Source organism: Peromyscus californicus, unplaced genomic scaffold (assembly GCF_007827085.1).
Source record: "Peromyscus californicus insignis strain IS unplaced genomic scaffold, ASM782708v3 Scaffold_4__1_contigs__length_199733344, whole genome shotgun sequence".
In the NCBI taxonomy this organism is placed as follows: domain Eukaryota; kingdom Metazoa; phylum Chordata; class Mammalia; order Rodentia; family Cricetidae; genus Peromyscus; species Peromyscus californicus.
This window is the reverse complement of record NW_026294562.1, coordinates 19,700,024-19,726,412: the sequence shown is the minus strand read 5'-3', so window position 1 is coordinate 19,726,412 and position 26,389 is coordinate 19,700,024. Positions and strand designations below refer to the sequence as shown.

Below are 26,389 nucleotides of genomic sequence, written 5' to 3'. Positions count from 1 at the left end.
GAGAAACAGACTGGGGTGGGCTGTCCCAAGGAATCTGTTTTGTGCATCCTCGGCCAGCTCTGGAGGGACGAGGGTGGAGTGAGTGCTGTGTGCTGAAGCTACAGAAGCACTGCTGGTCTGGTCTTTGTAGCAGTCCGTAGTGAGCAAACTTTATTGGTATTATAAAGACCTAGAAGGATCATCGGTGCTCATGTCATTGGAGAAAATGTCCAGACACACCCAAGAAGACCCTGGGGTCTTACATCACCTGAGCAGGAACGGAGCACAGCCACCTCACACACAAATAGTGGCCTTTCCCAGGCTTGGTCCTTGATGAAGTGTTCTTTCTCACTTCTGGTTTCCCCAGTCTTCTTTCCCTAACTCTCCCAGACCTGTCTTCTTGTTCCTGCAGAGTGACTTGATTGGCCAGCTTCTTCCCAGTTGCAGAAGTTTGTTTAAGGTGAAGTAGCCTTGGTGAAATCTAAAGTTTAGGCTAACCCTGCAATGTGGGTGATTCTAAAAGAGACTGGACTGCCTGCCAGATGTGGGACATACTGTTGTCTCTTTTGGCAGAGATCCTAACAGACTGAGTTTATGTGACCTCAGCTGTCCTCTTGATCTCTTGCTACTCTGCAGGAAAGGCTCTGTCTTGCTACTTCTGTGAAACTTGCCTCCCACCCCAGTCCCAGTAATCAGGGATGCTGATCCATCCAGAAATGGAGGGAGGCCTGAGGGTTCAGAGGTATTAGAAACACCTCTGTGTGTGACAGAATGAAGGAGAGGCTTCAGAGGGTGAGACATGGGTTCTGAGTGGGGATAAGGTGAGGGACTGCAGTCACCAACTTCTCTGCCAGCTGTGACTTTGACATGGTTATTTTGCACAGAGCTTGTAACGGAGAACTGACTCCACTTCCTGTGTTCTTTGGTCCTCGGTCCTCTGCTCCTCCAAAACGTTTACAAAGCACCACTTAGAGGGGGCCTTGGCCACAGTTCATCCCAAGGAACTTAGAGCTCCTGAAACTGGGAACTGTGCATCAAATTTTAAGATCGATTGAGTCTCCTTAAGGAAGAGAAGGCTTAGCTGGCCAGAGCCATGCTGTATAGGCCATAGGCACTTGGAAGAGGTCCAGAGCCACCCTGAGAGTGCTGCCATCCAGGTGGTGATTGGCCATCAAAAGGCTTCCTGAGCAGGTTCTTGGTGCTCCTTGTCACTGGCCCCTTGTCCTGTGAGTCAGGGCTCTGTGAAGGGCATGGCTCCAATAAACTGAGGTATCTGGTGTGTAAGCATAGCTGGGAGTGTGCAGCAATGGCTTCAGATCAGGTTGTTCCTGAGTCGCTGTTCCTGCTCTAGGGAGAGCTCTGCATTGGGTCGGTAGGAATCTCCTGTGGGCCAAAGGGAAATAGCTTAAGTAGTCAAACCCCTACAGCCCCTTTCCATCAGGGCAGTCATAGGCACAGACACAGTCAGTCTACTGAGTGGAAAGGGCTATGCTAGTTCTTTGCTCCCTCTCTAGGTTCATTCTGTGCCCTGGGGACTGGCCACCCTACTTGCCTTGTCCCCTGGTTTCTACCTGGTAACTCAACAGCAGCAAGGGGTTGGGAGTGGAAGGAGAGGCCAGTCATGTCTTCTGCTGTGGCTCTGCAGTGGCAGGGACTGTCTGTGACTGCAGCTCCAACCAGCATCACCCTCCTCCATGGCACTAGCTGTCGCCTGGCTTGCAGATGCCCTTCCCCCTGCAAGCTCACCTGGGACAGTAGTTTTCCATTCCTTTTATCTCTGGGCTCAGTGTCCCTTGTTTTCTGGGCCTCTCTGTGCTTTTGTCATATAAGTTGAGGTGCATTGCAGTTAGCCCTCACACTTGTGTGAGGACTCTAGTGGGCTCTGCCTTCTGGCATTGCTTGTCTGTTCTTGTCACTGCCCTGGGTCCCTAGCAGTCTGCATATGGAGGCTCTGTGTGCACAGTCCCAATTCCTCTCACGTTCTTGTTCAGAGTCAGCAAAGTCTGCTCAGTTACCCAGATGGGAAGCTTAGATGCTCCCTCTCATTCTCCCCGATTTGTTGGCAGAGTTACTTTTAAAACAAACGAGGCTAGGGATGTAGCTCAGTGATGGGGTGCCTGCCTAGTGAACTCAGGACCGCAGAAGAAATTTAAAAACAAACTTTGTTCCTTGACTGGAATTTGTCAGTGGTTCCTAGAAGCCCATGGGATGGAGGCATCAGTGTCCCTGTTTCAGGTGGAAACCAGAAATTGCTGGTTCAGTGTCGCTGAATCAGGACTCAAACCCCAGGGCCTTGGGATCCCCAGGATTGCCTTTCTGTCACAACACAGCCTCCAGTAACCCCTCCCTGAAGAACACCTCAGTGATCTGGAAGCTCGTAGTCTGTTTCTGTAAAAGAAAACTACCCAGGCAAAGTGAAACATGCCTTTCTCCAGGAGGCTGAGGCAGAGGGTGCCCCAAGTTCAAGGCCAGCCTGAACTGTATACCAGACTGTTTCAAACAAAAAATTTTAATTAAAAAATCTGTAGCTGGAGGGATGGCCCAGCAGTTAAGTGTATGCACTGCTCTCGAGCTCCTGACTCTGGCTCCCAGCATGCACTAGTGGCAGGGCTTCAGTGGCCTGTAACTCCATTCCAGGGGAGTCCAGGGCCTCGGGCTCCAGGGACACTTGACACCTGTGCACTTACCTTCACACACACATCATTAAAAATAAACCTTTAAAAATAGTAAAGGAGAGACCCCTCGGGGTGAGACTTCCTGTCTTGGGTTAGAGCGGTGCGGCTAGTTTAGAAGGCAGGCACACAGAATGCTCGTCTTCTGTAGCTCCCCCACTTCCAGAACCCCACTCCAATACCACTTCCTGATCTCATCCAGCTCCAGGCTTCTGCTTGCTCCCCATTTACTTTATACCCTTTTGGGGGACTCACCAGGTTAGGGGGATCTGTGTGCCTGTCCACCCTCGACTGCACTGAGTTCCTGTATCCTGCTGTCAGACACATTGACAAGAAGGCCAGCTCAGCCCTGCACCTTACCCTTACACAGACCCCCGTAGGCACTGTTCAGCTGTAAGATGGAGGGATTCTGTACAAAAGGCAACTGCCCCCTTCCACTGCCTCTCAGACACTACAGTTCTCTCTGCCCTGTTTATAACTGGAGGTGACAGGAGAGACCAAGGGGAACTTCCTGAGAAGGCAGTTCAGGAACACTACAGGAAAAGGGACAAGTATGGACAGGAAAAGCATTTTAAAAGGCATACACTACTACACCCAGCCAGGAAAAGAAAATCTTGATGTGGCTTGAGAGGACAGGAAAGATTTTGAGAGAATGGAAATTAATTCATAATGGAGTGTAGTTGCTGGGTGGTGAGGTTGATGGTCTGACCAATGTCCTCCATCCATAGCCATCTGTCCATACCTACAAGTCACACCTGGGTGCACCTTTAAAGTTTCCAGCTCCATCCTATGTAAGGCTGTTGTCACCATGGCTGAGTTACCTGTATGGCAGTTGTGCAGCCAGACTCGCTGCCCATCATACTTGCAGCGGCAGCGCAACATGTTGTTGGAGAAATCTGACTCTGCCACATCGTTTGTGGGGTTCACGACCACCTGCAGTGAAGGGGACAACCAAGTGGGCGGTGTGGTTTCCGAGTGAGTTGACATGTAGAGTTCTTTACACCTCACCTAGTATTTTACAAAGTGGTCTTTCTGTGCCCTGATTTGCTGATCCTTAGTCACCCCAGGAAGTACACATCAGCGTGCTTTTTCACAGATGAAGACTAGGAACTGCCCAGTGTCCACTGACTAGGGACTCAAGCCCAGAGCTGTGGGATCCCTGTGAGGGCTCTTCCCCTACCACACAGCTCCTAAAAGGGTTAGGGCTCCTGGATCCAGTGGGAAATCACCTTCCTCTGACCCCAGATCATCTGTAACTGCTGGAAATCGTCCTTACCTGGAAGATATAGTCCCCTGGCCGAACATCTGTGATATCCACCCACTGGCAATCGATGTCATGGCGGTACGTGTCCCAGCAACCTACAGCCACCCCCTGTTCCCCAAAGTTGGCACACGCATAACGCCGCTGCACTCCTGTAAAGGAGAGTACACAGTTACCATGGCATCAAGAAGGCATTGTGACCGGGCACTGTGTGGTCCTTCATAGGCTTCAGCAGTTAGTCTTCAAACTGGCTTTAGCAGCTCTGTTCTGCCCAGCACATGAGTTTGGGGCCTATGGTTCAGTTAAGTGACTTGCCCAAATAGAGGATTCATGCTGACTGAATTTGGCATGGGCAAACTACATCTGTGACAAGGACAGTGATATTTTGGATGCACTAGTAAAAATCCCTGTTGGTCTAAGAAGTGTGGTGGGGATTCTAGCCCTCTGGTGCTGATTCTGTCCCTCAGCCCTCAGAAGGTCTGGTTCACCTGGTTACATCAGTAAGGGATCGGACTGGGGGTACAAGTAGGAGCACATTCCCTGCCCTCCAAGAGCTGCTGGAAGTATTAAGCCTCTTTAAGGTGGTAGAGAGTGCTGGGGATTGAGAGGAAATGAGAGCTTTCCACTGAAGGTTTCAGAAGGCAGAAATGGAAGTTTTTGAATTGCCCTTGAGTGCTACTGCCAAGCTAGATTCTTCAGGAGTATGGGCTGTTGACCAGGAAAGAGAGGAGCTTGACCCCAAAGGTACTTGAGATCTGTTGAGAGTGCACTAGGAGGCTATGTGAATAGAAACTCACAAACCTGTGGGGCAGTTAGTGTCTTCTAGACAGAAGCTGGCCTTGTGCCCCTCGGCCACTTTGGAGCCATTGAGTGTGAGCAGGTCATAATGGGTGAAGACTTCGATGCTGTGGTAGTGCCTGAGGAAGAAGCAGAGCTGTCAGCCCCACAGCAACAGGAGTGGGTCACCTGGAGAGGTTAGCAGGGAAGGTTGAGGCCCCGCCATTACCCAAGGAGGGAAGTTGTAATAGCAGGGCAGTGCCCTTCTTCCCAAACTCAAGATTAGCCTGCTCACAGACTTCTCTGCTGGCATTCCCGTCAGGCAGCAAGGCACGACTGTCTCCTTTACCCGGAGTCTTAATTCAGGTAAAAGAGGTACAAACTGCTCCTGGCAGCCTTCAGAAGGCTGGGACCTTGGCTGCAGGGTCCAAGGTGGGGAGCATTAGCCCAGAGGTGGCCTCGTAGTGAAGAAGATGGGGAGAGAGTACTCCGTCAACCTGGGACCAAATTGCTACCATATTTTCCAGTCCAGTGGCAATGACAGCCCTGTGCATGCTACAGGAAAAGGTGCTTATTAACTCAGGCAAGGCCAAGTCCCCAAATCGCTGCCCAGGCCTCTCAGCCTTCCTACACACAGCTATGTCTTGAAAGAAAATAGTACAAATCCCTTCCACTCTGCCTCTGTCACAGGCATTACCTCTCCTCTTTCTGGTATGGAGCGTCCTTATAAGAAAGGATGCTTATTATTTCCTTCTGTACCAGACTGTTCCCTGCTATTCCTTTGAGGCTTTTCCTTGTTACTACAGGAACCTGCCAACCTTTCTGCAGAGCAAGCATCTTATTTTGGGTCTCCAGGTTTCTGGGGTCCCCACTTAACTTGGCTTCTGAAGACCGGGGCCACCTGAGGTCTAATATGGAAGATGTGTGTCATACCATGCTAGCAGAGACCACCTGCTGGCAATCACATCTCTTTGGAATATTGCTCTGGGCAACCGGTCCCATAAGCACCATCCATGTGGTTACATCCAAGGGAGATGTGAGGGTGTGGGGGCAGGTAGATGCTCCAGGGATCCCCTTGTCTCCTAGGGTAAGGCCAGCCAGGTGGCTAGAAAGGCAGACTTACCGGGACTTTACCTGAGGCCAGGGAAAACCAAACTGTTTATCCCTGGACTCTATTTTTGTCCCTCACTCTCTAGAGCCAAGTGTGGGCAGGAACTAACCTGTGGCACTGGTGCCAAATCCAGCTGTGGCGTCCAGCCTTGGGACGGAAGTCGGCCCGGCCAAGGTTGTAGATCTGTGAGGAGAAGCGCAGCAAGCGCCGGTGTCCGTAGGGCCAGTCCATGTGGTCAGCAGACTTCGAGAGGCAGTTTTCCTCGTGGGCACAATACAGCATGCTGAGTGGACGGTCCTCCAAGTAGGCCGTCTCTTGTACCAGCTGGGCATTCATCACAAGGTCTGGAGCAGCTGGGTGGCAGAGGGCAAGGTGGAAGGCACAGTGGGAGGGCAGCAGAGCCTGCTCTCCAGCGTGAGCGCAGACTCGCCGCCGCAGACTCCGGAAGGAGCGCAGGAGCCAGGGCAGCTGAGTCAGAAGGTGTGAGTTCTGATGCTAAGGAGAGCAGCCCATCCCTGTGACCTGGGAGCCGCTCCATTGCCATGGTTAAGCTTGCTGCTTTGGAGCCAGCATTCATTATTGCCTGAGCTTCTGACTGTACCATTTACCAGCTCTGTGACTGCTTAATGCTTGTGTGTCTCGTGTTCGTCATCTACAAGGTGGGAGTCATTGGTGATATTAGTAGGTGGTATCTGTAATGTGCTTAGAACATTGTCCTGCAGTAAACAGGAAATGAATGTAAGCTATTACATCTTTTTTAATCTTACAAAGTGATTTCAAGTAGCTTAGAGGGTAAAAGCCTTTCAAAGGCTTTACTGATACCTCACTCGGTTGTTTCAGCCAAGTCCCTGGGCCTCAGTCTCTCAGTGTCTCTTGGGCTGGAGTGAGAGGACCAGATTGGAAAATGAAGGAGGTGATCCTGGAGCCTGCCCCTCAACTGTGCTGTTCAGGCTGCCGAGGTGTGCTCTGTGCTCCCTCTAGGTGGTCCACTCTAGCCTAACCACTTCCACAGGTGTCCCCATGCATCGTGTTTCTCAGGCATCAGGGTATCTCCAGTGCCTCTCTGCATGCAAAAGTCCAGCCTGAGGTCAGCAAGATGGTTCAGCCAGTAAAAGTGCATGCCGTGCAAGCCGGGCGACCTGAGTTCAATCCTTGTATTCCAAGTGGAAGGAGAGAACTGACTCCCAGAAGTTACATACATACACACACAACAATAATAACTAATTTTTTAAAACTCCAGTGTGCCTCGTCTCGCTAGTCGGCTCAGCCTCTTCCCTCACTAAAGGGCTCTCTTCTGAGGTTCTACCGCCGCTGTCCTTCAGGTGTCAATACTGGCGTGGAGTGAGCCATTGCTGTTACCATGTAAACTCAAAGGAGAAAAGTGGCCTTTCTCACAGGTTTGGGGTTAGGTATCGGGGCAGAGGCACCTGAGGTGAGGCTCTGTGCTGACCAGAGTGGATGGGAACACTGGCTTGTTTCTCTGGCTGGGCTTGGAGTGCTATGCTACGCGGTGCCTATTGAAAGTCCTGTGGCTTATGTTAGAGAAAGCTGGGAGACGGCCACTGACAGACCTGAGCTCCTGAAGGAAAGGCAGCTTTCAGAGGGAGTGGGGGGAAAGCAAACAAAAAGATGTGAGAAAAGCCGGGGGTGGGGGTAAGTACAAGCTGCTAGTCCAGATGTGCTCAAGAGGACAGCTGCCCTGGAGGTAGTTAAAGGGACAGTCCAAGGCGGCCAAGCAGGGGGACTGAGAGCAGGTAACCAGCATGCTGTGAGGCCTGGGTGCAGAGGGCGCCACTGGCATCCCATCTCTTTCAGGGGACGGTGAGAAGGGTGGGCCCAGGGCTCTCCCAAGGGTGCCACACAGAGGGCTCACTGACAGGTTAGGATGTCTTGGGAGCGTGTCTAGGAAGAAGGTCAAGTGGCTTCCGGGGTTGGTGCCAGCCTGCAGCCTTTGGACTGGATGTAATTATCTTGGCTCCGGCCTTGTTGGTCAATGTCAAACAGATGCTGCTACCCTGAGAATCTGGGTCTATGGGGCAAACTCTTGCCACAGAATGGTCTTGTCCTCAAGCCTGCTGGGTAAACGCCACAGCTTGGAAGGGAACCCACAGCTCGGCCTTCGGCTCTGGTGTCCCTCACATTTGTGTATCCTCTACAGTGTATTTCAAAGTACTTCCTACAAACAACAGTAAATTCACTTTATGTTGTAACTCGGCGCACACACAGTTCCTAGAAAAACCATTACCCTTACTAAATGGAATGGACTGCCACGTTTTCTGTTCGGTTTCACTCTTCTGAAAATGTTGTTCACAATCCCCAATTGAAAAGCCCTGTTAGCTTCTTGTGCTTTTACGTTTTCTCAATTTTCATTCTCACAGAAACTCCATGAGGGAGGTGGGCAGGGCAGGCTTTGCATCTGGATAAGACAGATGGCTCAGCTGCACAGCTGGAGAATGGTGGCGCTGCTGTGTCCACTCCCTGACCCTGTCACCCACTGGTCCCATTACTCACTGTTCATGCAGGCGACTCCAGCTGAGAAGCGCCCCGGGCCGTGGGAGCAGTGCACAGGCCCGTGTCTCTGACACTGCTGAAGGGCTAGCTCTGTGCCCGAGCAGCGGACTCCGCTCATCACCACCTCTTTAGCCTCTGGTGTCCCCTGCCAGTACCAGGTGTCCTGGGGAGACAGCCAGCCAGCATCGTCCCGTCAGAGCAGAGGTACTGCAATTCAAGTCATTCTGATGCCCACATCACCCCATCCCCACCAGAGAGTCCAGCATAGGCCTTAAAATCTTTACTCATGAGAACCCTAGCTCATGGGCAATCCATATATCACATTTGGACCCCTCTGATGTTAAAGTTTATGTCAGTGGGGCAGTTTCCTGCTGCCTGTGGCACTGTCCCGTCCATCTCCAAGAAGGCAGCTCTGCTGTTGCAGCAGGACAAGTCGGACCTCTCATTCCTACTTGTGTGTCCCCATTCCCAGCCGCTCCTCACACCCCAGCCAGGGCAGAGCCCAGGCCTCTGAGTAAAGTCTGCCCTTGCCTCGCCCAGCAGGCCCGTTGACTACAGTGATTCTGCCTCTTCATCCTTTACCCTTGAACTCTGCGGCCCTCTCCCTGGAGAGCACACTGCAACCCTGGCCCCTCATTTCCTCAACTGGGTCAAACTTTTGCTGGCCGCAGGCCTTTCCACGGGCTGTTTATTCTTCTTCCCTCTTATCTGGCTAACTTCCATTCATGATTCCCACAGATGAAGACAGATTGCAGGCCAACTGAGCAGCCTTCCCTCAGCTGTGCCCTTGTCTGTCACACCATCCCCAACGCCCAGCCTGGACCAGCCCATAGCCTCACTCAGTAACTGCTGAATGAAGGAGACTGGAGCTCTGGCAGACATTTAGTCCTGCCAGCCCAGGAGGCTGAGGCTTCACAGAAGGAGCCAGACTGGGACCCACCTGGATCGCGAAGTTGGCATATCCCAGACCAAGTTGTCGGCAGGTCACCATGGCTTCCATGAGCCCCCAGTGGTCACTGCATACAGTCCCCCAGCGTGGGACCCCATTCACCTCCACCTGCACCTCCACCACTCCCTCTTCGGGGTTGCGCCCACCAGCCAAGCGCACCTATAATAGCAGAGGTGTGTGAAGGGAGAAGCCAGGAGAACAGGCTGGGAAGCCTGCCAGAGAAGTGTGCTATGATCTACACCAGACACCACTACCACCGTCTCCTGTGTCGTGAGCTTAGTTCATTAGCTAGTGTGTGATGTCCATGCATGCTAGAGAAATCTGACTGAAAGTGTCTATGGCAGGGGCTTCTGCCCTGGACCATGCCTTCCTCTTACCTAACATCTCCCACCGTCAGTGATGACTCACTTTGCCAAGGGCACCTGTATCTGCCACCTTGTTGACTGTCAACCCGTTAGAGAGTTAACACCATTTCCCAAGACATCAGCCATTTGCCCACAGTCCCCAGGGCCGCTCCCCAGCACTGCTCTCTGGTGGCCCTGGCTTGATTCTCCGTCTTTCTCAACTTTGCTCAGGACCTGGGAGTGCGGGCCAATGTGTATACCGGTAAAGCCCCATGTCCCTCTGCCGTCTGTGGGACTGTATGTGGGGCCCAGTGACAGAAGAGAGTTCTTCAGGCCAGCCCCAAGGGCACTTGGACCACCGTGGCAGAAACAGTAGCTGTTCTTCTGAACCCCTCCCCCGGCTCCAGGTTGTGCCCGGGGGCTCCCCAGACCTGCCTGAGGGCATACTCAGACTTAGACCCACCTGATTTTGGAAGCCCATGTCAGGGATGTTGCACCTGACAGCAGCGTCATTTGCATGTTGACAACCATTCTGTGACCCTTCCAGGGCAAGGCAGTCACTGAGGGTCCGCTCGTACCCCCTGCAGCGTACCTCACTCAGGTGGATGGGTCCTAAGCCTGCAGGGAAGAGTGTGAGGCTTCTCTGTAAACCACACCCGTGACCTGCCCTCCCTGGAGAGTGAACTTTCTGTTCTAGGCTGCCAAGAGAGCCCGTGGCACATCTGGACCGTCCTGCACACCCCATACCTCCTTGCTCACCTTGGCCCAGCTGGGCCCCAAAAAGGGCCTCCCGGGCAGAGCCAAAGCCAAGCTGACGACACACGACGCTGGCTGAGATGAGGTTCCACCTGTGGTCACAGACTGTGCCCCACTGGCGGTTCAGGAGCACTTCCACACGGCCCTCACCCACCTGAGCCCCAGAGCGCAGGCGCACCTTCAGCTCCTGCTAAAGAGAGAGCTGGCTTCAGGAAGGGCAGCCAGAGGCAGAGCCCCCAGGATGGAACTCGGGGTGGGACTCCTGCAAGCTTCAAGGCCAGAGCCAAGGCCCAGATTCTATTCCTGCCTTTGACTTCCCACAACTATCCTTTTCTCAACCTCTGCTTCTTCAGTGACATGGTGGGGAGGGGGTTCCTACTATTTTTGAGGGGGGGGGTGTCTTTTTGAGACAGGGTTTCTCTGTGTAGCTTTGGCTGTCCTCGAACTCACAGAGATCTGCCTGCCTCTGCCTCCCGAGTGCTGGGATTAATGATGTGTGCCACCACTGCCTGGGTCTCACCTACTTTTTAAACAAAAGGCCAGGCTCAGATTCAATACCTTCACCCTCAAAGGGCTACAGCTACAATTTAATTACTGTTTTCACAGTTGCCTTCTATCTATGTTAAGTGATGGATGGGATGATAAATGGTCTCCTTAAACAACAACAAAAACCCAAGGTTCTTTCATTCTGTGAGGCCAGCTCCTCCTACCAGTATGGTTCCTCTCTCTGCTACCCACTGGGCAGCGGAGAGAGGTCCACTGAGAAGGACCCCCCCACTTTCAAGTTGGTCGAGAGTACTCTGGGACCTACCTCTGCACGGGACTCCTTGCGCCTGGGCTTCGGCTTCTGGGGGTGAAAGTGGGGCCCTACCACACAGCTGACCACAGCGTGCATGCCACCTGGACAGGCTGGCCGAAGCTTGCCCCTTCCTGGAGCCACCTGTACCTGGCACTTGGCCAGGTGGGGCTCTGTCCCCAGACAGTCAACCCGATGAATCCAGAAGGAATTCTTTTTTGTCAGGCTGTTCAGCCTGGAAGACAAGGAAATATGGGTGGTGGGCTTGAATGGGGATGCGGGAGCTCAGGGGAGAAAGAGGGAGGAAGAGAAAAGGGGATCAGAGGAGGAGGGGGAAGCCCTCCATGCCATACCCAAGTCTGCCCTCTAAAATATCACTCCTCACCTAGACTTGGAGTCCTTCATCTTCAGATTCCAGACTTTTCTGTGTAGAGAAAACAGATAGGGTGGAGGAGGGATGCAGGAATCGCCTGCCCCGATCCCTCAGTTCTGAGTCTATAGCAGACTTCGTATCATAGCTCATAGACTTTTCCCGAGACTTCGTATCATAGCTCATAGACTTTTCCCCAGACCTTCTCTTCCCCCTCCCCCTCCCCCCTTTTCTTTTCCTCTCTGTTTCTCCCTCTAAAGTCTCCACTGTGGTGGGGCTGCCACGGAATAAACAACTCATTCTTGCGGCTCCCAGTCCAGATGAAGGGATCCTTTAGGGGGTCTCTGAGAGAAGGCACCTGGAAAACATCCCCTGGGAACAGTAGCAGCCAAGAGCCTTGGTGGGGGGTTGGGGCAGGGTAACCAGGCAGGCTGTAACCAGAGCTGCTGCTCTGCTGAAGGGTGGTAAGTCCACAGGGCCTGATTTGCTGTTACTAGGTGGTGGGGAGCCAGGGGGCCATGTCCCCATCATCCCCAAGGATGGGGCCATATGGCTGCTCACCATGCTTTTTATTCAGAACCAGGCTGCTGTAAGCCAGAAGCAAGGGACTTGCAACTGCCCATAGATGAAGCGTGGCAACCCAGTAGGGGTGGGGCAGACTAGATGACGCAGAGGCCCCCAGGGAGTCCTCTGTCTTGAGAAATGCTCGAGGGTGTCACTGACACAGCTGTGGGGCTGGGGGGGGGGGGTTGTCTGTGGAGCTGACGCAATCTTCTCTGACAGTTTGGCCACATTTCTGACAGAGTATTTTTATGTCTCCTTTACACAAATTCCCCACCCCAGGCCTTGCTTGCATGCAACCCAATTATAGTCTGGCTTGGATCAGAGCAGGAGTTCCCTGGACAGCACAGAGTCCCCCCAAGGGGTGGTTGAGGGCCATGTGTACCCCAACCAGAGCTAGTTCCTGATGGAGCCAAGACCAGGATGCATTCTGTCTATATGTGCGGGCGACAATGTAAGGACCTTCAGTTAAATCCTGAACAAGGGATACAGTTTCCATCCAATTGCATGGGCGACAATGTAAGGACCTTCAGTTAAGTCCTGAACAAGGGACACAGTTTCCATCCAATTGCTTTCATTGTGTGCCACAGTCGGTTCTTTCCATTGGGTTGGCAAGCATGACTTTCTGACCACTTCTAGATGATTCTCGGGGCCTTGAAGTTCCTTGCTTACCCTTAGGTTTCTTGAGAGATCCATAACTCAGCAAGTTCAGGAGATGTCCCCAGTTGGTCTGTTTTCCTCCGTTCCCAACATGTGAGGACTGCACTACCACAGACCTCCACCCCATCAATGTGTCCCTCCAGAATCTCCCTGAACCCTTCAAGGTTCACACCACTCATGCTCGAACACACACGTCCAGCCCCTTCCTACCTGTAGTAGTGGCTGTTGACAGGTCCCTGGCTGGGAAAGCCCAGCATCCCGCACACAACCCTGCTGTTGTTCATGGTCCAGCCCTGGTCACACACCTGCCTCCAGTGGCCCTCGTACCGCACCTCCACAGCCCCCTCCGTCACTGGGCTGTGCCTTTTGGCACTGGCGAGGATGGGTTTGAGTCGTACCTCTTCCAGCCGCCGGCCCTGCAAGGCATAGAGTCACCTCACCATAGGCCATGTCCCTAGGGTCCTGGGTCTCCTGTAAGCCACTGCAGATCTTCCTGAGAAAGCCAGGCTCAGAGCCATCTTCCTGCCCCTCGTTGGTAGGCCGAGAGAACAGGAAGCATTTGCCGAAGACTGCAGGGGAAGTGTGAGCCGAAGTCTTGGTTTGTCTAGCTCTAACTGGGGTCAGGAAAGGAGCCCTCGGAGGATGGGGATATTCGATGGGCATGGAGGGGTCTTCTTTGTGCCACCCAGAAAAGAGTTGAAATGGGCAAGAGCAGTTGCTTGAGACCAGCCCCTGTATCCTGTGGACCCACCACCCTAGCTCCGAGTGACTTACACCAGTGTGGAGCCCACCATGGTGGCCCATTGCAGATCCAGTGTGCCAGGGCCACCTAGCTGTCCTCAGGCAGAGGCTGCCTGGCAGCAGAGGGTGGGAGCCGGCTCCCTGCCCTGCCCATTACTGTTGTTTGGCTTGAGCTGTTTTTAGCTTGGGGTTGTTTGTGCTGGGAAGAGGCAGCAATTGTGGCCAAGCCTTGTGGGTGAAGCAGTCCCCTTGCCCCGCGCCCACCTCCTCCATGGGGAACAGCTTCTGAGGTTCCCACCAGGCCTAGTGTCTGGTCCCTTGACTGATTCTACATTAATCGGGGGTCAGGATTGCTCAGCCCGAGTGCTACTCATTCCTTCTCCTTCCTCCAGGCTCACCCTGCAGGAGGCTTTCTGTCCTGTCCAGGCCTCGGCTCAGGACAGGACCTGAACAGCCTCCTCACCTGGGGCCCGAGGGCATTGGAGACCTTCTCAGAGTGGTAGCCACGCTGGCGCTGTGGGTGGCATACCACCCCAACATCTTCTGAGTGTCTGCAGTCACTGACGCCCCAGCCGTTGGATCCACACTGGTCCAGGGTGTCCTCGGTGCCCAAACATCGCACATTGTCCAGCCAGATGGGGCCTGTGGGGGAGGGGAGATGAGCTGAAGGGTGAGGAGAGAGACAGCCTTCTCCTGGGTGGGACCCTACACTGTCAAGCACAGAGGAGCAAGGGAGGAGGAGGAGGGAGTTGGTTCTCTGGGGAGTCTCGGGGCTGGGGGGTCTTAGTATCCACACCCCTGCCCACTGCTTCCTCTTGGAGACAGGTCCACAGAAACTGTTTCTGGCTACGCAGGTAGATCTAGTGATCAGACCTACCTGTCCTTCTGTCTACCCTCTATCCATCAGTCACTTCCTAAATACCCACTATGTGTAAATCACCATGCTCAGAGAAGTTAGATTAGTGATGGTGATGCTGGTGATCTCATTCCAAGAGAGAGTGGGAAGGTCAGAGCAGAGGTCACCTGCAGCTATACTCAGGAAGGGTCTTCAAGAGGCCATTTGAACTGGTCATGAAAGGTTGGATGGGCTTCTAGAAAGGTCTGTTGGAGCCTCAGGGAGCCTAGTTCTAAGAGAAAAAAAAGCTGGCTCCCATCTCTGCATCCTCTGGGGCAGTGTGTCACGGTCACTCACTCACCCTCCCCTTGGCCATACTTGGCACTGTGTGCCCAGGTCAAGGCTGACTCAAAGCCCAGTTGTCGGCAGGCCACAGTAGCCTCCTGGAGCGCGAAGTCGTCATCACACACAGTGCCCCACTGGCCCTGGTGCAGCACCTCCAGGCGGCCTTCCTCTGGCCTGTTCGCTGGACCCACCAGCCTGAGCTTCTTGGTGCCTGAGGACTGTAGCCTGCAGGGAGGGGCTTGGCCTAGCAGCAGCAGCAGGAACAGAGAGAAGGTGGCTGGTGGGGGCCACATCACGGTGACTTCAGGAGACCTGGGGAAGGAATGGACAGTGATCACCGCCTCCACCCCACCTCGTCTCCTCAACAGTGTGTAGGCAGGAAGAGCGGCCTGCTCACCAAATGCTGTTCCTGGAGCCTCCGGGAGTACCCTCAGGTCAGAAACACCTGCCTAGTGGTAACACGCTTGTCGGCCACCTGATGTTCCTGGCACCCCAAGTAAAGGGTAAAATGCTACTCCCCAACCCGCAAAAAGGTGCGTGGAATTCTGGGGTGGGCAGGAATATTCAGAGGAGTCAGGGCCCTTCCACCACTGCTGCGTGGCCTGGCCAAGTCTCTTAAATTCCAGGCCCCAGTTCCATATTTCCAAGGTGAGGAGGTTGAGCCAAATATCATCTGCTGTCTCCTCTGGCCTGGGTGGCCTGTCCCTTCAGCCACAGCCCAGGCCCATGCCGCTGTATGGCCCATGCATGGTTACACTCTTGGGACGGACCTTGCTTTGGTCCACTTGTTCAGCCAGGTATAGGGACATGCAGTGAAGCATTATATACTCCTCACCTTTACTACACACAGAAGGGGAGTTGGGGGAGGCTTTTAAAGAAGAGATGTGTAATCTGGGCAGGGTGGCTCCCACCTATAATCACAGCCCTTGGGAGATAGAGGCTGGAGGATCAAGTGTTCAAGGTCAGCCTCAGTTACATGTTGAGTTCAAGACCAGCCTGGGCCACATGAGGCCCTGTCTCAAAAACCAACTAACCAAATGAAGAAACAAACATAAAAAAGAGAATGGGCCGGGCGGTGGTGGCGCACGCCTTTAATCCCAGCACTCGGGAGGCAGAGCCAGGCGGATCTCTGTGAGTTCGAGGCCAGCCTGGACTACCAAGTGAGTTCCAGGAAAGGCGCAAAGCTACACAGAGAAACCCTGTCTCGAAAAACCAAAAAAAAAAAAAAAAAAGAGAGAATGGACCACTGAACCTGGTCTTGTTGGACGTATAAGAGTTCTCCCAGGCTGGAAAGGGGACAGTCCAGCTTAGAGAGGTCAGGGTGGGCAAAAGAAGGAAGAGGAAAAGGAGTAATGCAGGAGCAAAGCACAGGTACCCATCCCCCATCCCTGCTTGAGATTTGAAAGGGAAGGGGAGAGGGAGGCAGGTCCCAGATGATCAAGGGTCCTGTGTGCCTAGCAGAGCATGTTCCCTTCATCTTGTCAGAAATGAGGAACCCTGGGAGGGTTCAGGCAGGGACACATACATAGAGGGAGGGCCAAGCTGGGCCCCTTAGCGTTTAGCAGCCTTAGTCCTGGGACTGGAGGGTAGGGCAGGGCACAGAGATGAACCATGTCTGAACAGTTACTAGAGTCCTCTGAGGCCACTGCTGCTGAGTTTCCTCCACCCTGGCTCTGGGGGTCACTATAGGAGTGGAGGGAGAAGATTGACACCCTGCCAATACTTGTGTCTTCTGAGTCACACACACACACACACACACATACACACACACACACACACACACACACACACACACACACACACACACACAGACAGAGAGAGACAGAGAGAGAGAGACAGAGAGACAGAGAGACAGAGAGAAACACACAGAGGATCTTGCTTATACAGCTAGAGCTAGCCTTGAGTTTGGGACCATCTTGCCTCTGCCTCCTGACTCCGGGATTCCAGGATGTGCCCGTACAGCTGACCTCTTGGGGATTATCAGTTAGGACAGGTGAAGACATTAAACACTACTACTTATTCTCACCACACACAGAGAAAGAGAACTGGGAAAGCTTCTAAAGGTGGGCAGGTCAAACAGGAATGGGAACGTGTAATCCCAGCACTTGGGAGCTGGAGACAGGGAGGTCAAGAGTTGAAGGACAGCCTTAGCTACCTAGCAGTCCTGCTCATGGGGGAACTCATCAGCCGGTGTAGAGAAGGTCTCAGGCCCTGCTACTCCAATCCCCAAGGTTGGTATCCAGCTGAGAGTCACTCCTTATTCCTCCAGGACCCAGCACTGCCCTGAACCCTATGGCCTTGATGAATGCAAGGCTGGATGGTAGGGAATAGAAATATACCAGATGGCCTTGAGAAATGAGACTCCGTGGCAGTGAGGACTTCCTGTTGTATCCCCAGTGCCCAGAATGGTGCCAGATGTGAAGGAGGCACTCCAAACCCTCTATGGTTGCCTGTGTGGGAGGCACCATGGCATGGGGCTTGAGTTATGAGTCTTGAGACTGGGGAGTCAGACTGCCTGGGTTCAAATTACACCTCCCCACAAGTCTAGGTAAAGTGAGGCAACTTTGTACCTCAGTATCTCCCTTCTGTAAAATGGGGGTGACAGCGACATCTGCATGTACCAGATCAATAGGACTGTCCACTGGATGGACACAGCCAGTCCCTTAGAAGAGCAGCTTGAAGCAGCGGACCATCAGTACCAACAGCTCAACAAAACTGCTGGTCTCCACCTGTCCAACTGGGTCCTAGACTCACCCCTGTCCCTTCCACCTACACTGTGAAGTCAGACCCCTCCCCCACACTGAGGCTAGGCCCCTGCCATCTTCCACTGGCCCTACTGCACTCTTCCAGATGACACTCCAACTCAGGGGCCCCGGGGGCTTCTAGCTGGTCGTGACCAGAATGCTCTCTGCTGCTTCCCCGTGTCCCTTTCTCTCCTCTGTGCTCCTCTGAGGAGGGGGGCACCAGGGTTGGAGCCACACCAAAGAGAACATGTTCACCCCAGAGAACATTTTCTCTCCACAGAGGAGGCACAGGGCTCACAGCCTGGAGTCACGGGGTCTGAGTTGAGAGATGAGTCTACACTGCTCCTGATAGGAGTCAAGGAACTTCTAACTACCATCAGTGATCGTGTGGAGTCCAGGTTTCTGTGCACACCTGTGAAGCGAGAAGTGGTCCTAGGGTATAACACGCTGTTGGAGTCTCCGATGGATGGGCTGGGCTGTTCTGCTTTGGGGCTTGTGGCTGAAGTCCACACAGCATGGAGGAGGTCTCCCCAGAAGGCACAAGACAGGGATCTTCTGCTGCAAGATCCTGGGCTCTAAGCCAGGGCAATGCCCTTCCTTTCCAGCTACCAGGAGGCAGACCCTAAGAGGGGTTCCCTCCCATACTTCCCACCCACTCCGGGATCCCATAACTTTTACTCACGCCAAACTCTTCGCATCATTCCCAAAACAGAGCCTTCACTCCAGGTGCTCAAGTGTTTGCTCCCATCGCTCATTCTACTCAGACTCTCAAGACTCCTACACACACATCAACACCCAGTTCAAGTGCTACTTCCTCCAGTAAGGCCTCCCGGGGTCCTACCTTCCTATTTGTTTCTGCAGAACTGAATGCAGGAGGAGGGCTGGGCTGAGAATTAGCCCTTGGAGAAGGAAGCAGTCCCTTTTCTCAAGGGAAGAAGGGACTAGCTGGAGGGTGGGAGGGGGGATAGAATAGGAATGCCCGTTAGAAACATGTCTGAATAGGCATCTCCATTTTACAGATGGAAAGGTCAGGCACAGAGAAATGAAATAGCTGGACTGGCCGGGATTCAAACAGGCCGCCTGGCTACAGGCTCGGCTCTCAAAACCGCAAAGAGTGAAGGATGCTGGAGGGGGGTTGGGGGGGCTGGGTAGGTGAATGGAAGGAACAACAGCTTGTTGCTGGTTATGACTCAGGCTGAAGTGTGAGGGCACTGGTGTAGGTACCAGCCTTTCCTGCTAAGAGGGGCAGATCCAGGACCCTGGCAGCTCCAGGCTGAGCACCTGTGCCAGTAGGAAGGGCTAGAAAAGGGTGATTGCCCCAAGGATTACAAGAATGCGGGGAAGCTGCGCTGGGTCCCCAGCTGTGGGTCGCTGCTAGTCCTTTGTAGCTCTCTGAGGCCTGCTCCAGGCCCTGTACCCTCATGACATTATTGCCATGGGAAAAGCAGAGCCTGAAAATGGGCCGCCACCTGTATAGGGCTGGGGAAGGTGGAGTTTAAAGCCCTCTGCCTCCATTCCCTCTTCCACCTCGTCTCCAGAAGTCAGCTCTGGGTGGGTAATTGGGGGAGCCCAGCTCTGCCCTAGTGCTTAATAACCCAAATCGCAGGAGTGACATCTGGTCCTATTTTACCCTGTCCCTAGCATTCTTGCAGGGTGAGAAATGGTTTTACACAGTGTTCAGAAACCTAACACACATACTTCCTTGGGCCGGGGCGCACCACCCATGCAGCCTTGGAACCAACTCTCCCAACTTGGACACTTGTCCAGTGGGGAAGCAGGTTGTGACCCACAGGGGCTAGGCCGACGTGTCCATGGGGTCCCCCATCCCTCGTAGCCCCTCGGAACTCCCAGAGGCCTGCCCACCCGCGAGAGACAGGACAGACAGCAAGAGGCAAGCTGGGGAAATCGCGTCAAGCTGGAGCTCACCGGCTGGATCCGGAGGTTGAGGCTGGGCCGGCGCCACAGCCGAGCAGCGCTAACGGGCCTCTCGGGGCGCCCTGGGGGCTTTTTATCCGCCAGCCTCCCGCCCCCAGTCGGGGCCTTCCCCGGGGAGGCCGCAGGCCCCGCCCCGGGCGCGCCTGTGTGCACGGTCGCCCCGCCCGCCCGGCCGGCCATCAGCCAGGCGCGCAGCTCGGGACAGGGCCAAGCCGGGAAGTCCCGGGCGCTGCGGGGAGCGCGGGGGCTGATGGAGTCCCGGGAGAGGCGCTGTGGGGGCGATGATCGGGTCTGCGAGTCCCGATGCACGCGCAGTTTCCTCCTCTGTCTAACGGGAGATCAAGGCTGTGTCCCACTGACCTCGTGGCACAGAGCGTCCTGCAGTCTTAGGTCTGGATCCTGAATTCCAAGGGCTGCTTATGCTGGACAATGCAGGAGCCCTTTTTGGGGTGAGAGCCCTGCTCAGTGTTAGGGTACTGCTGCTACAGTAACAGGGGGTAGCTTCTCTGTGACTTGGTCCCCAAGGGTTACTGAATGCAGCCTGAGAGCAAAGCTGTACTCTGCTCATTGTGAAGTTCTGTCCCAGGAGACAGGACTTGCTTCCCAGAGTCATAAACCGCACCGGGGAGAATTTAAGACTTGGCCCTTGTCAGGCTTAAGGGGGTGGGGGATGGAGGAGCGATGACGGATAGTGAGGAGTGAGAGTCTGTGGAACATAAATGAAGGAAGGCCTGAGAAAGGGAGTCCCTAGCTCAAGTAGCTCCCAGGCTCCAGGCCTCAGACTTCCCAGTCTCGGTTGTCAACTCCTTCAGGATCCCACTTGTGAAATGGACAGAAGTTTTTCAGCTCCTGGTCCAGTCCCAGAGCAGCGAGTGGCTTGTCTCCCACCTCCTGTCTTGCCCAGGCGTCCCCCTGTAAGGGCTTCTTCATTCGGGACCCTCTGTTGATTTTCTCCTATGTGCTAGAAAGGGGGCCCCAGTGCTAGACACTGGCAGGGGCCTGTCCCAGTCTGGAGAGGGAGGGATGTGCAAATAAACGTGGCCTCAAGGCAAAAGGTCATGAGGGCCAGGATGGCACATGTCGGCCAGGTCACCCTCACCCTGTTGCCAGAGACCTGGGTCCACCCCTGGCTGCTCATGTCTAAGATGTCCCCCCAGTGGCCCTGCCCCACCCGACCTGGGCCCAAAACATTCCCTGGGATGAATCAACAGGAAAGAATGCTCCTAGCCTCGGGTCAGTGGCAGAGGCAGCAACCTGGCTCCTCCCCCAGGGACAATGAAGCGGCTGTGGACCAGGATAGCAGGTATGCGCGGGCCTCCGCCCTCTGCCCAGCCACCTCTAATGCTGAGCCAGGAGCAACACGGAGGGCCCCGCCTGCTGCCAGTCACCCACCAGGCCTGGCTGCCCAGAGCTAAAAATACCTTGGAGCCCAATGAATGAATTGATGTTGTCCGGAAGTCCGTACCTTGTAAGACGGGGCAGAGGCGTAATGGGCAGTGGATGAGGGTCTTCCTTGAGAAGTGAGGGTTTAGGCTTAATTGTAGTGGGATTTTCCGAAGGAACCATACCCTAATTCTTTTTTCTTTTTTTCTTCCCGAGACAGGGCTTCTCCGTGTAGCCCTGGCTATACTGGTACTCATTCTGTAGATCAGGCTAGCCTTAAACTCAGAGATCCACCTGCCTCTGCCTGGGATTAAAGGCATGTGCCACCACTACCTGGCTTCATACCCTCATTCTTAAGTGCCATTTTGTGAGGATCAAAAGGGAGAGCTCAGTTCATCTCCGCTGGCTGTGATTAGATTGAAATTCTGAAATTTAACTGGGCCTGCAGCTTCCTCCTTCCAGCCTGGCTGGACTCACAGGACCTCAGCCCAGTGTCTGATGCTCTACCATCCTCTTCTCAGGGAAGTCTGTGTCTGCCTTGCCGCTCTTTGACCTTCTTGTTTATCCTAACCAGGAGTCTTTTACAAGGCCTGGCACACAGCAGGTACTCAGTCACTACTCACAGATGGAGTACATGGGCCTAGGGGTCACAGGTCCCCAGACTGGTCCCAGAAAGACACAGACAAGCCACCTGTGGTCCTGTCCTCCCTTAGTGAGTTTGCCGAGTCCTAGGAGGGGATGCATACAACCAAGCAGCCAGGAGAGGCCCCTGCCAGGACCATGGTACCGACAGGAAGGTGGGGGACAGTTGCTGAGTTCCATCTCATTCAATCCTCTCAAAAGCCTCCGTGCCTCACAGTCTCACAGTTTTAATAACAGGTACTAAGATGGGGCAGAGAGAGGTTATACAACACGGTCAAAGCCACACAGCTATCATCCACGGAGGGTAGCCAGCGGTGAATGGAAGTAGAAACACAGGGCTGGAGGGTGAGGGGAGAGAGTCACCCCAAAAGTACCTTGTGCCCTGGAGGATCGCATGAGAGGGGAAGGTGAAAAGTAGGGTATGATGGCTAGTCCTGACTGTCAACTTGACAGGAGCCAGGACCACTGAGGAGACTAACCTCTGGCGTGTCTATAGAGGGATTTCTACATTGGGTGAGTTGAGGTGGCAGACGTTCACTAGCTGTGGGTGGCGCTGTCCCCAGTGGCCCTGGACCCGAAGGAGAAAGAGAGCTAGGCATTGCCATAATCAGTCTGCTTCCAGACGGCAAACGCAGCCTGAGCATCTACTTCATGCCCCTGCTGCCTGCCGCTCCTGCCCTGCCATGACGGGGGGGGGGGGGGGGGGGGGGGGGGGGGGGGGGGGGGGGGGGGGTGTGTATCCTCAAACTGTGAATAAAAAGAAACCATTCCTGAAATGCCTTTGTCACAGCAAAGAGAAAGTAGCCAACACGTGGGGTGATCAGGGAAAAAAGGCTTCCGTGCACTGGAGGCTGCTGTGCGTCGCACATACCAGGGAACTTCAATTCCAGCTCTGACAGCTGCGTGGCTCCTGGAAGTCGTCTGACCCAGCCAAGGCACTTCCTCCAGCATGTCTATCTCTCCTTTGCATCCCAGATCCCTCCTTGGCATTGCTGCTCCACTGACATCAAGTGCCTCACCAGTGTGCTCTGGCAGCAGCCTGGAAGCTGCTTTCCTTTCCTCCGTGGTCCCTGGCTCCATTATACCTCACACAGGCTGAGCCGTGTAAAGGGCTGACAGCCCTGCCTCTGCCTTCCTACCACCTCTGCTCAGAGCTCCTTGACGTAATTTTCCTGCTCTTCCTATCCCGGCTTAACTCAGATTCTAACTATGTCCCAGATTCTTCCATTAGAGCTCCTTGCGTGAATGCTCCCACAGTAAAAGGTGCTGGAAAACAAACACACAAAACCAAGCCACAGAGCTGAAGCAGACAGTCTGTGCCCTCAAGGATCTCATGGCTCAAGGGCATACAGAGCTGTGAGGAAGGTGGACTGTGATCATGGAAATCGGGGCGCATGAGGGAGCACAAACCAGCAAAATGGGCTCTTCCCTCCGTGGGAGACGTTTAGCAGGCATGGCTGTGGGAGCTGGGGGACCTTTCGGAGGAGGTTGGGTTGGTACTGTGAAGAAAGAAAACGTAGCAGGGAGGGTGATGGGCCAGGAGATGATTCCCAGGGAGAGAGACGGGGTAAGCTGGCAGCAAGAAGAGGAAACCATGGGCAAGACAGGAGGGGTTTGTGTGACACCTCTTCCTTTGGGAAAACTAATGAGAATTCTCTATTTCCAAGTGAAGTTTGGAGTTAGACAGCCTTACCCCAACATCCACAGGGAGCCAGGGTAAGAATCAGAGGGGCCTCATTCCATACATATGCCTAAGTGTTTACAACTTATAAATCACTCTGACTGCTAAATAAAACATTGTCTGTCTTCCAACCCTGATGTGCACATGCATACCTTTAGGGAAACCTACCAGGCCTGAGTTCAGAACTTTCCAGTGCTTACAGCTCTGGGTGGGACATGTCATTACGGATCCTTTTCTAGCCTTGGGTCCCCATGTATTCAGTCCATCTTCTGCCCTTTCTCCATCCCACGACAAGGGGCCTTGAGCTGTCACAGCTCCCTAAGCGGGGCAGATCTCTGCACACATGGTCTTGTACTGTGCCCGGTGCACACCTCGGAGGGGCGGGTCATTCAGCTTTGGGGCTATAAAGGGGGAGGGTTCCCCCAGGAGGACAGTGAAGACGTGTGAGCTGGGCTGAAGTTGAAGATATTGAATAGGAAGGCTGAAGAGTGAAGGGTGAGAGAGAACACTAGAACCCAGGACACGGGACAGGGACAGAAACAGCCTGGCCTGAGAGCTGTGAGCTTCCAGCCCCGGAGCCAGGTGGGAACTGACCTCCTCAGCAGGGGTGTGTGTGTGTGCGCGTGTGCGCGTGTGTGTGTGTGTGTGTGTGTGTGTGTGTGTGTGTGTGTGTGTGTGTGTGTGTGACAGCTTTCTGAGGAGGTGTGGGTTCAGATTTTAAGAACCTGGTACTTTTTAAGCACTGACTGGAGTGGGATCCAATTCCTCATGTTCACACCTCGGGCTGGGGTTGGGGTGGAGCGAGAGCTAAGGAGTTTCTAAGCAGTGAAGTGCTAAAGGCGGGGTTCAGATTCCCACCTGCATGTCTGCCTCTGCTTCCGGGATTCCCACAGATGTTCAGACCTTCAGTTTTGCTTGCTACCAACAACGTGATGCTCATCTCTTCCCCAGAGCCCCTTACTTGCCGCTGTAGCGTCACTTCACCTCACTCCCCCAGCTTCTCATGTCTGACTCCTCACATGGGGAAGGCTGAAGTCACCATCCCCCCCCTCCCCCACTGCCATCCTGACATTCTCTCCCTCCCTCCAGACCACTCTAGACCCATCTCCCTTCTCTCCCTCTTACCCACAGACCCTCTCTCTCCAAGACCTCTCCAGCTCCTTCAGAAACACCCCCCCACACACTCCTGTGCCCTGATCCAGGGTCACCTGCAACCCTTCGATTCCCTGTCTCAGCAGCTAAAAGTAGGCACGGCACAATGCCCGGGCATGCTTCTGTTCAGGTAAATTAAAGCCATACATTCTGAGGGAAGATCAGACTGAATGAAGACAGTGCCAGAGCCGAGAAGCCCCTGAGGTCCCGTCAGGAGTTCACCATGACTTCTGTGCCCTTTTTACCCACCAGTAATTGAGGCCCTTTTTCCTCACATGGCACCAGACAAGTTAAATTAAAAGACATTTCTTATTCTATAATGTTTTCCTGGGTCGTTCATAGCAACAAGAATAGTAATTAGATTTCTGCTTCCAGTCTCTCTTGGCAGGTGAGATTACCAGGCCTTAGTGGGCTAGCCTGGGAACTTCAATGACTGTGTGATGGCTCCCCTCATTTAGGGTTTTACCTCATCACACCCTCTCTGGGGAAAATCATTGACTGAGAACAGAGGCACCTGAAACACTATAGTACTCACTCTTAGCCCTGGGTCAACCACTTGTGAATCACTCTGGAGTTGACTGGAGGGAAAGAAGAGTTTAGGAAGAAAGCTGTTGACTGAGGAACACCCCATCTAATTTTAGCACAGATATCTGTGGTTTCCTTTTCTCCTGAATTGGAGTTTGTCATTCCTAGACCTTTGAGAGCAAATTATATTATCTTTATAAAGAACTGGTCTTTATCTTTCCAGCAATAATGTAAGATTGCTTTAATTTTTAGTTTTAATTCTTATTCTTCTGTATTTTTGAGACAGGGGCTCTCTATGTAGCCCTGACTGTCCTGGGACTCACTATGTAGATCAGGCTTGCCTCAAATTCACAGAGATCCACCGGCCTCTGCCTCCCAAGTGCTAGGATTAAAGGCCTGTGCCACCATGGCCAGCAATTATTGGAGATTAGGACTGACAGATTCCTAAGAGTTTACTTCCATGTAATCAGCATATATCTTGCTCTCAGAAACCAGCAGAGGGCAGATAGGAGGTGTGCTGGTGGGAATTTTGCTGACTTTGTTTGCCAAGGGGTTGAGGAAGGACCTGCTAGAATAGATATCAAGGAAGAAGAGTCATTCCAAGACACCCATCAGAGAGCCAGGGGGATGTGGGTCCATTAGCATCAAAGGGTAACCAAGACTAAGACAGACCTCAGGTCAGAGGATGAAGGGATAGGAGACAGGCCCCATCAGAAGCCAGAGATCAATCCACTGGACATGTCATGTTCAGATAGGGCAGGGGGCACTCCTGGCACCATGTGTTGGTCCAACCATTCTCTGAGAGTGGTCCTGGACCAGCAACATCAGCATCACCTGAGAACATCCTAGAAATGACAATTACCAAGCCCCACCTTAGACCCACTAATTGAATCAGAAACTGGGCATGGGACGCAGTACCTGGTACACAGCAAGCCTCCCCTCCCCTATAATTCCAGTACCTGTTGACACTGGAGAACTTCTCCACTCACAGTCTTAGAAAATGTTTGCTCTTACAGAATCTAGAGTCTTGTAGATGCCATTTTCCTTGGCATCTCCAACTTGCCTTGTGAACCTAGTCCTCTCCAGCCCTCTTGATTATGATAGGACTCTTTCATGTATGGTGAGTCTCTGGAAATTTCAGGCTTCTACATCCAGAATTATTCTCAAATGCATCTGAGAGTCTCAAATCTCTTCCTGATGGAGTGGGTGGGTCTACAGGTCTGCTGAAGAGTCCTTTCTGTTGTGAAGCATCATGTAGGAGTATTCCTCATTACTGTCCCCAGGAGGTTCCCATTTCCTGGGCCAAGAATAGGCGGTTGGGTCAACATATAGATTGTGGCAGAGTCTTCCTTTGGGATAGGAAATTTGGCCTTTCTTCAACATCGTAAGAATCAATGGCATTATAAATGTCAGACTCTATAAAATCTGAAATCTCTCAGAGATAGTTGGCCAACAGGTGTCCCTGAAGTCCACTATCTCTGTACTGCCAGCTCCCAATAACAACATGAAGATATCTTATTAATTATGAAAGATTGACCTTAGCTTAGGCTTGTTTCTACCTAGCTCTTATAACTTTAATCTATTTCTATTAATCTCCATGCTGTCCCATGGCTCATTACCTTATCTCTCCATACTGCCCATGCTTCTTCCCCCATATCT

The 26,389-nt window shown here is 53.3% G+C and overlaps 1 protein-coding gene across 6 annotated transcripts; it reads right to left on the bottom strand.

Moving 5' to 3' along the window:
- Positions 1 to 116: 116 nt before the first annotated feature.
- Positions 117 to 19,486, bottom strand: Loxl4 (lysyl oxidase like 4). 6 transcript variants are annotated; one of them, XM_052762249.1, is made up of 15 exons: positions 19,339 to 19,475; positions 14,685 to 14,980; positions 13,952 to 14,130; positions 12,958 to 13,163; positions 11,542 to 11,580; positions 11,172 to 11,391; positions 10,364 to 10,550; positions 10,068 to 10,222; positions 9,252 to 9,419; positions 8,312 to 8,474; positions 5,910 to 6,153; positions 4,714 to 4,829; positions 3,928 to 4,064; positions 3,473 to 3,584; positions 117 to 1,362 (listed from the first exon to the last, which is right to left on the bottom strand). In XM_052762249.1, exons 2-15 carry the CDS (start codon positions 14,959 to 14,961, stop codon positions 1,292 to 1,294), a joined length of 2,274 nt encoding a protein of 757 aa, XP_052618209.1. In that variant the 5' UTR covers positions 14,962 to 14,980; positions 19,339 to 19,475; the 3' UTR covers positions 117 to 1,291. The 6 variants fall into 6 exon arrangements, with proteins under 6 accessions (XP_052618209.1, XP_052618210.1, XP_052618207.1 ...); XM_052762250.1 differs by having other exon boundaries at positions 10,364 to 10,547; XM_052762247.1 differs by having other exon boundaries at positions 117 to 3,584; positions 19,339 to 19,482.
- Between the last annotated feature and the right edge of the window lie 6,903 nt (positions 19,487 to 26,389).

Excerpts from the sequence above, each read along its gene's own strand:
- Loxl4 (XM_052762245.1), bottom strand. The coding sequence starts at position 14,961 with ATGTGGCCCCCACCAGCCACCTTCTCTCTGTTCCTGCTGCTGCTGCTA. Across the intron at positions 10,551-11,171 it reads GCAAGGAGTCCCGTGCAGAG|CAGGAGCTGAAGGTGCGCCT; the intron begins GTAGGTCCCAGA and ends CTCTCTCTTTAG. Across the intron at positions 6,154-8,311 it reads TGGAGTCGCCTGCATGAACA|CTGCTCCAGACCTTGTGATG; the intron begins GTGAGTAATGGG and ends TCTGCCACCCAG.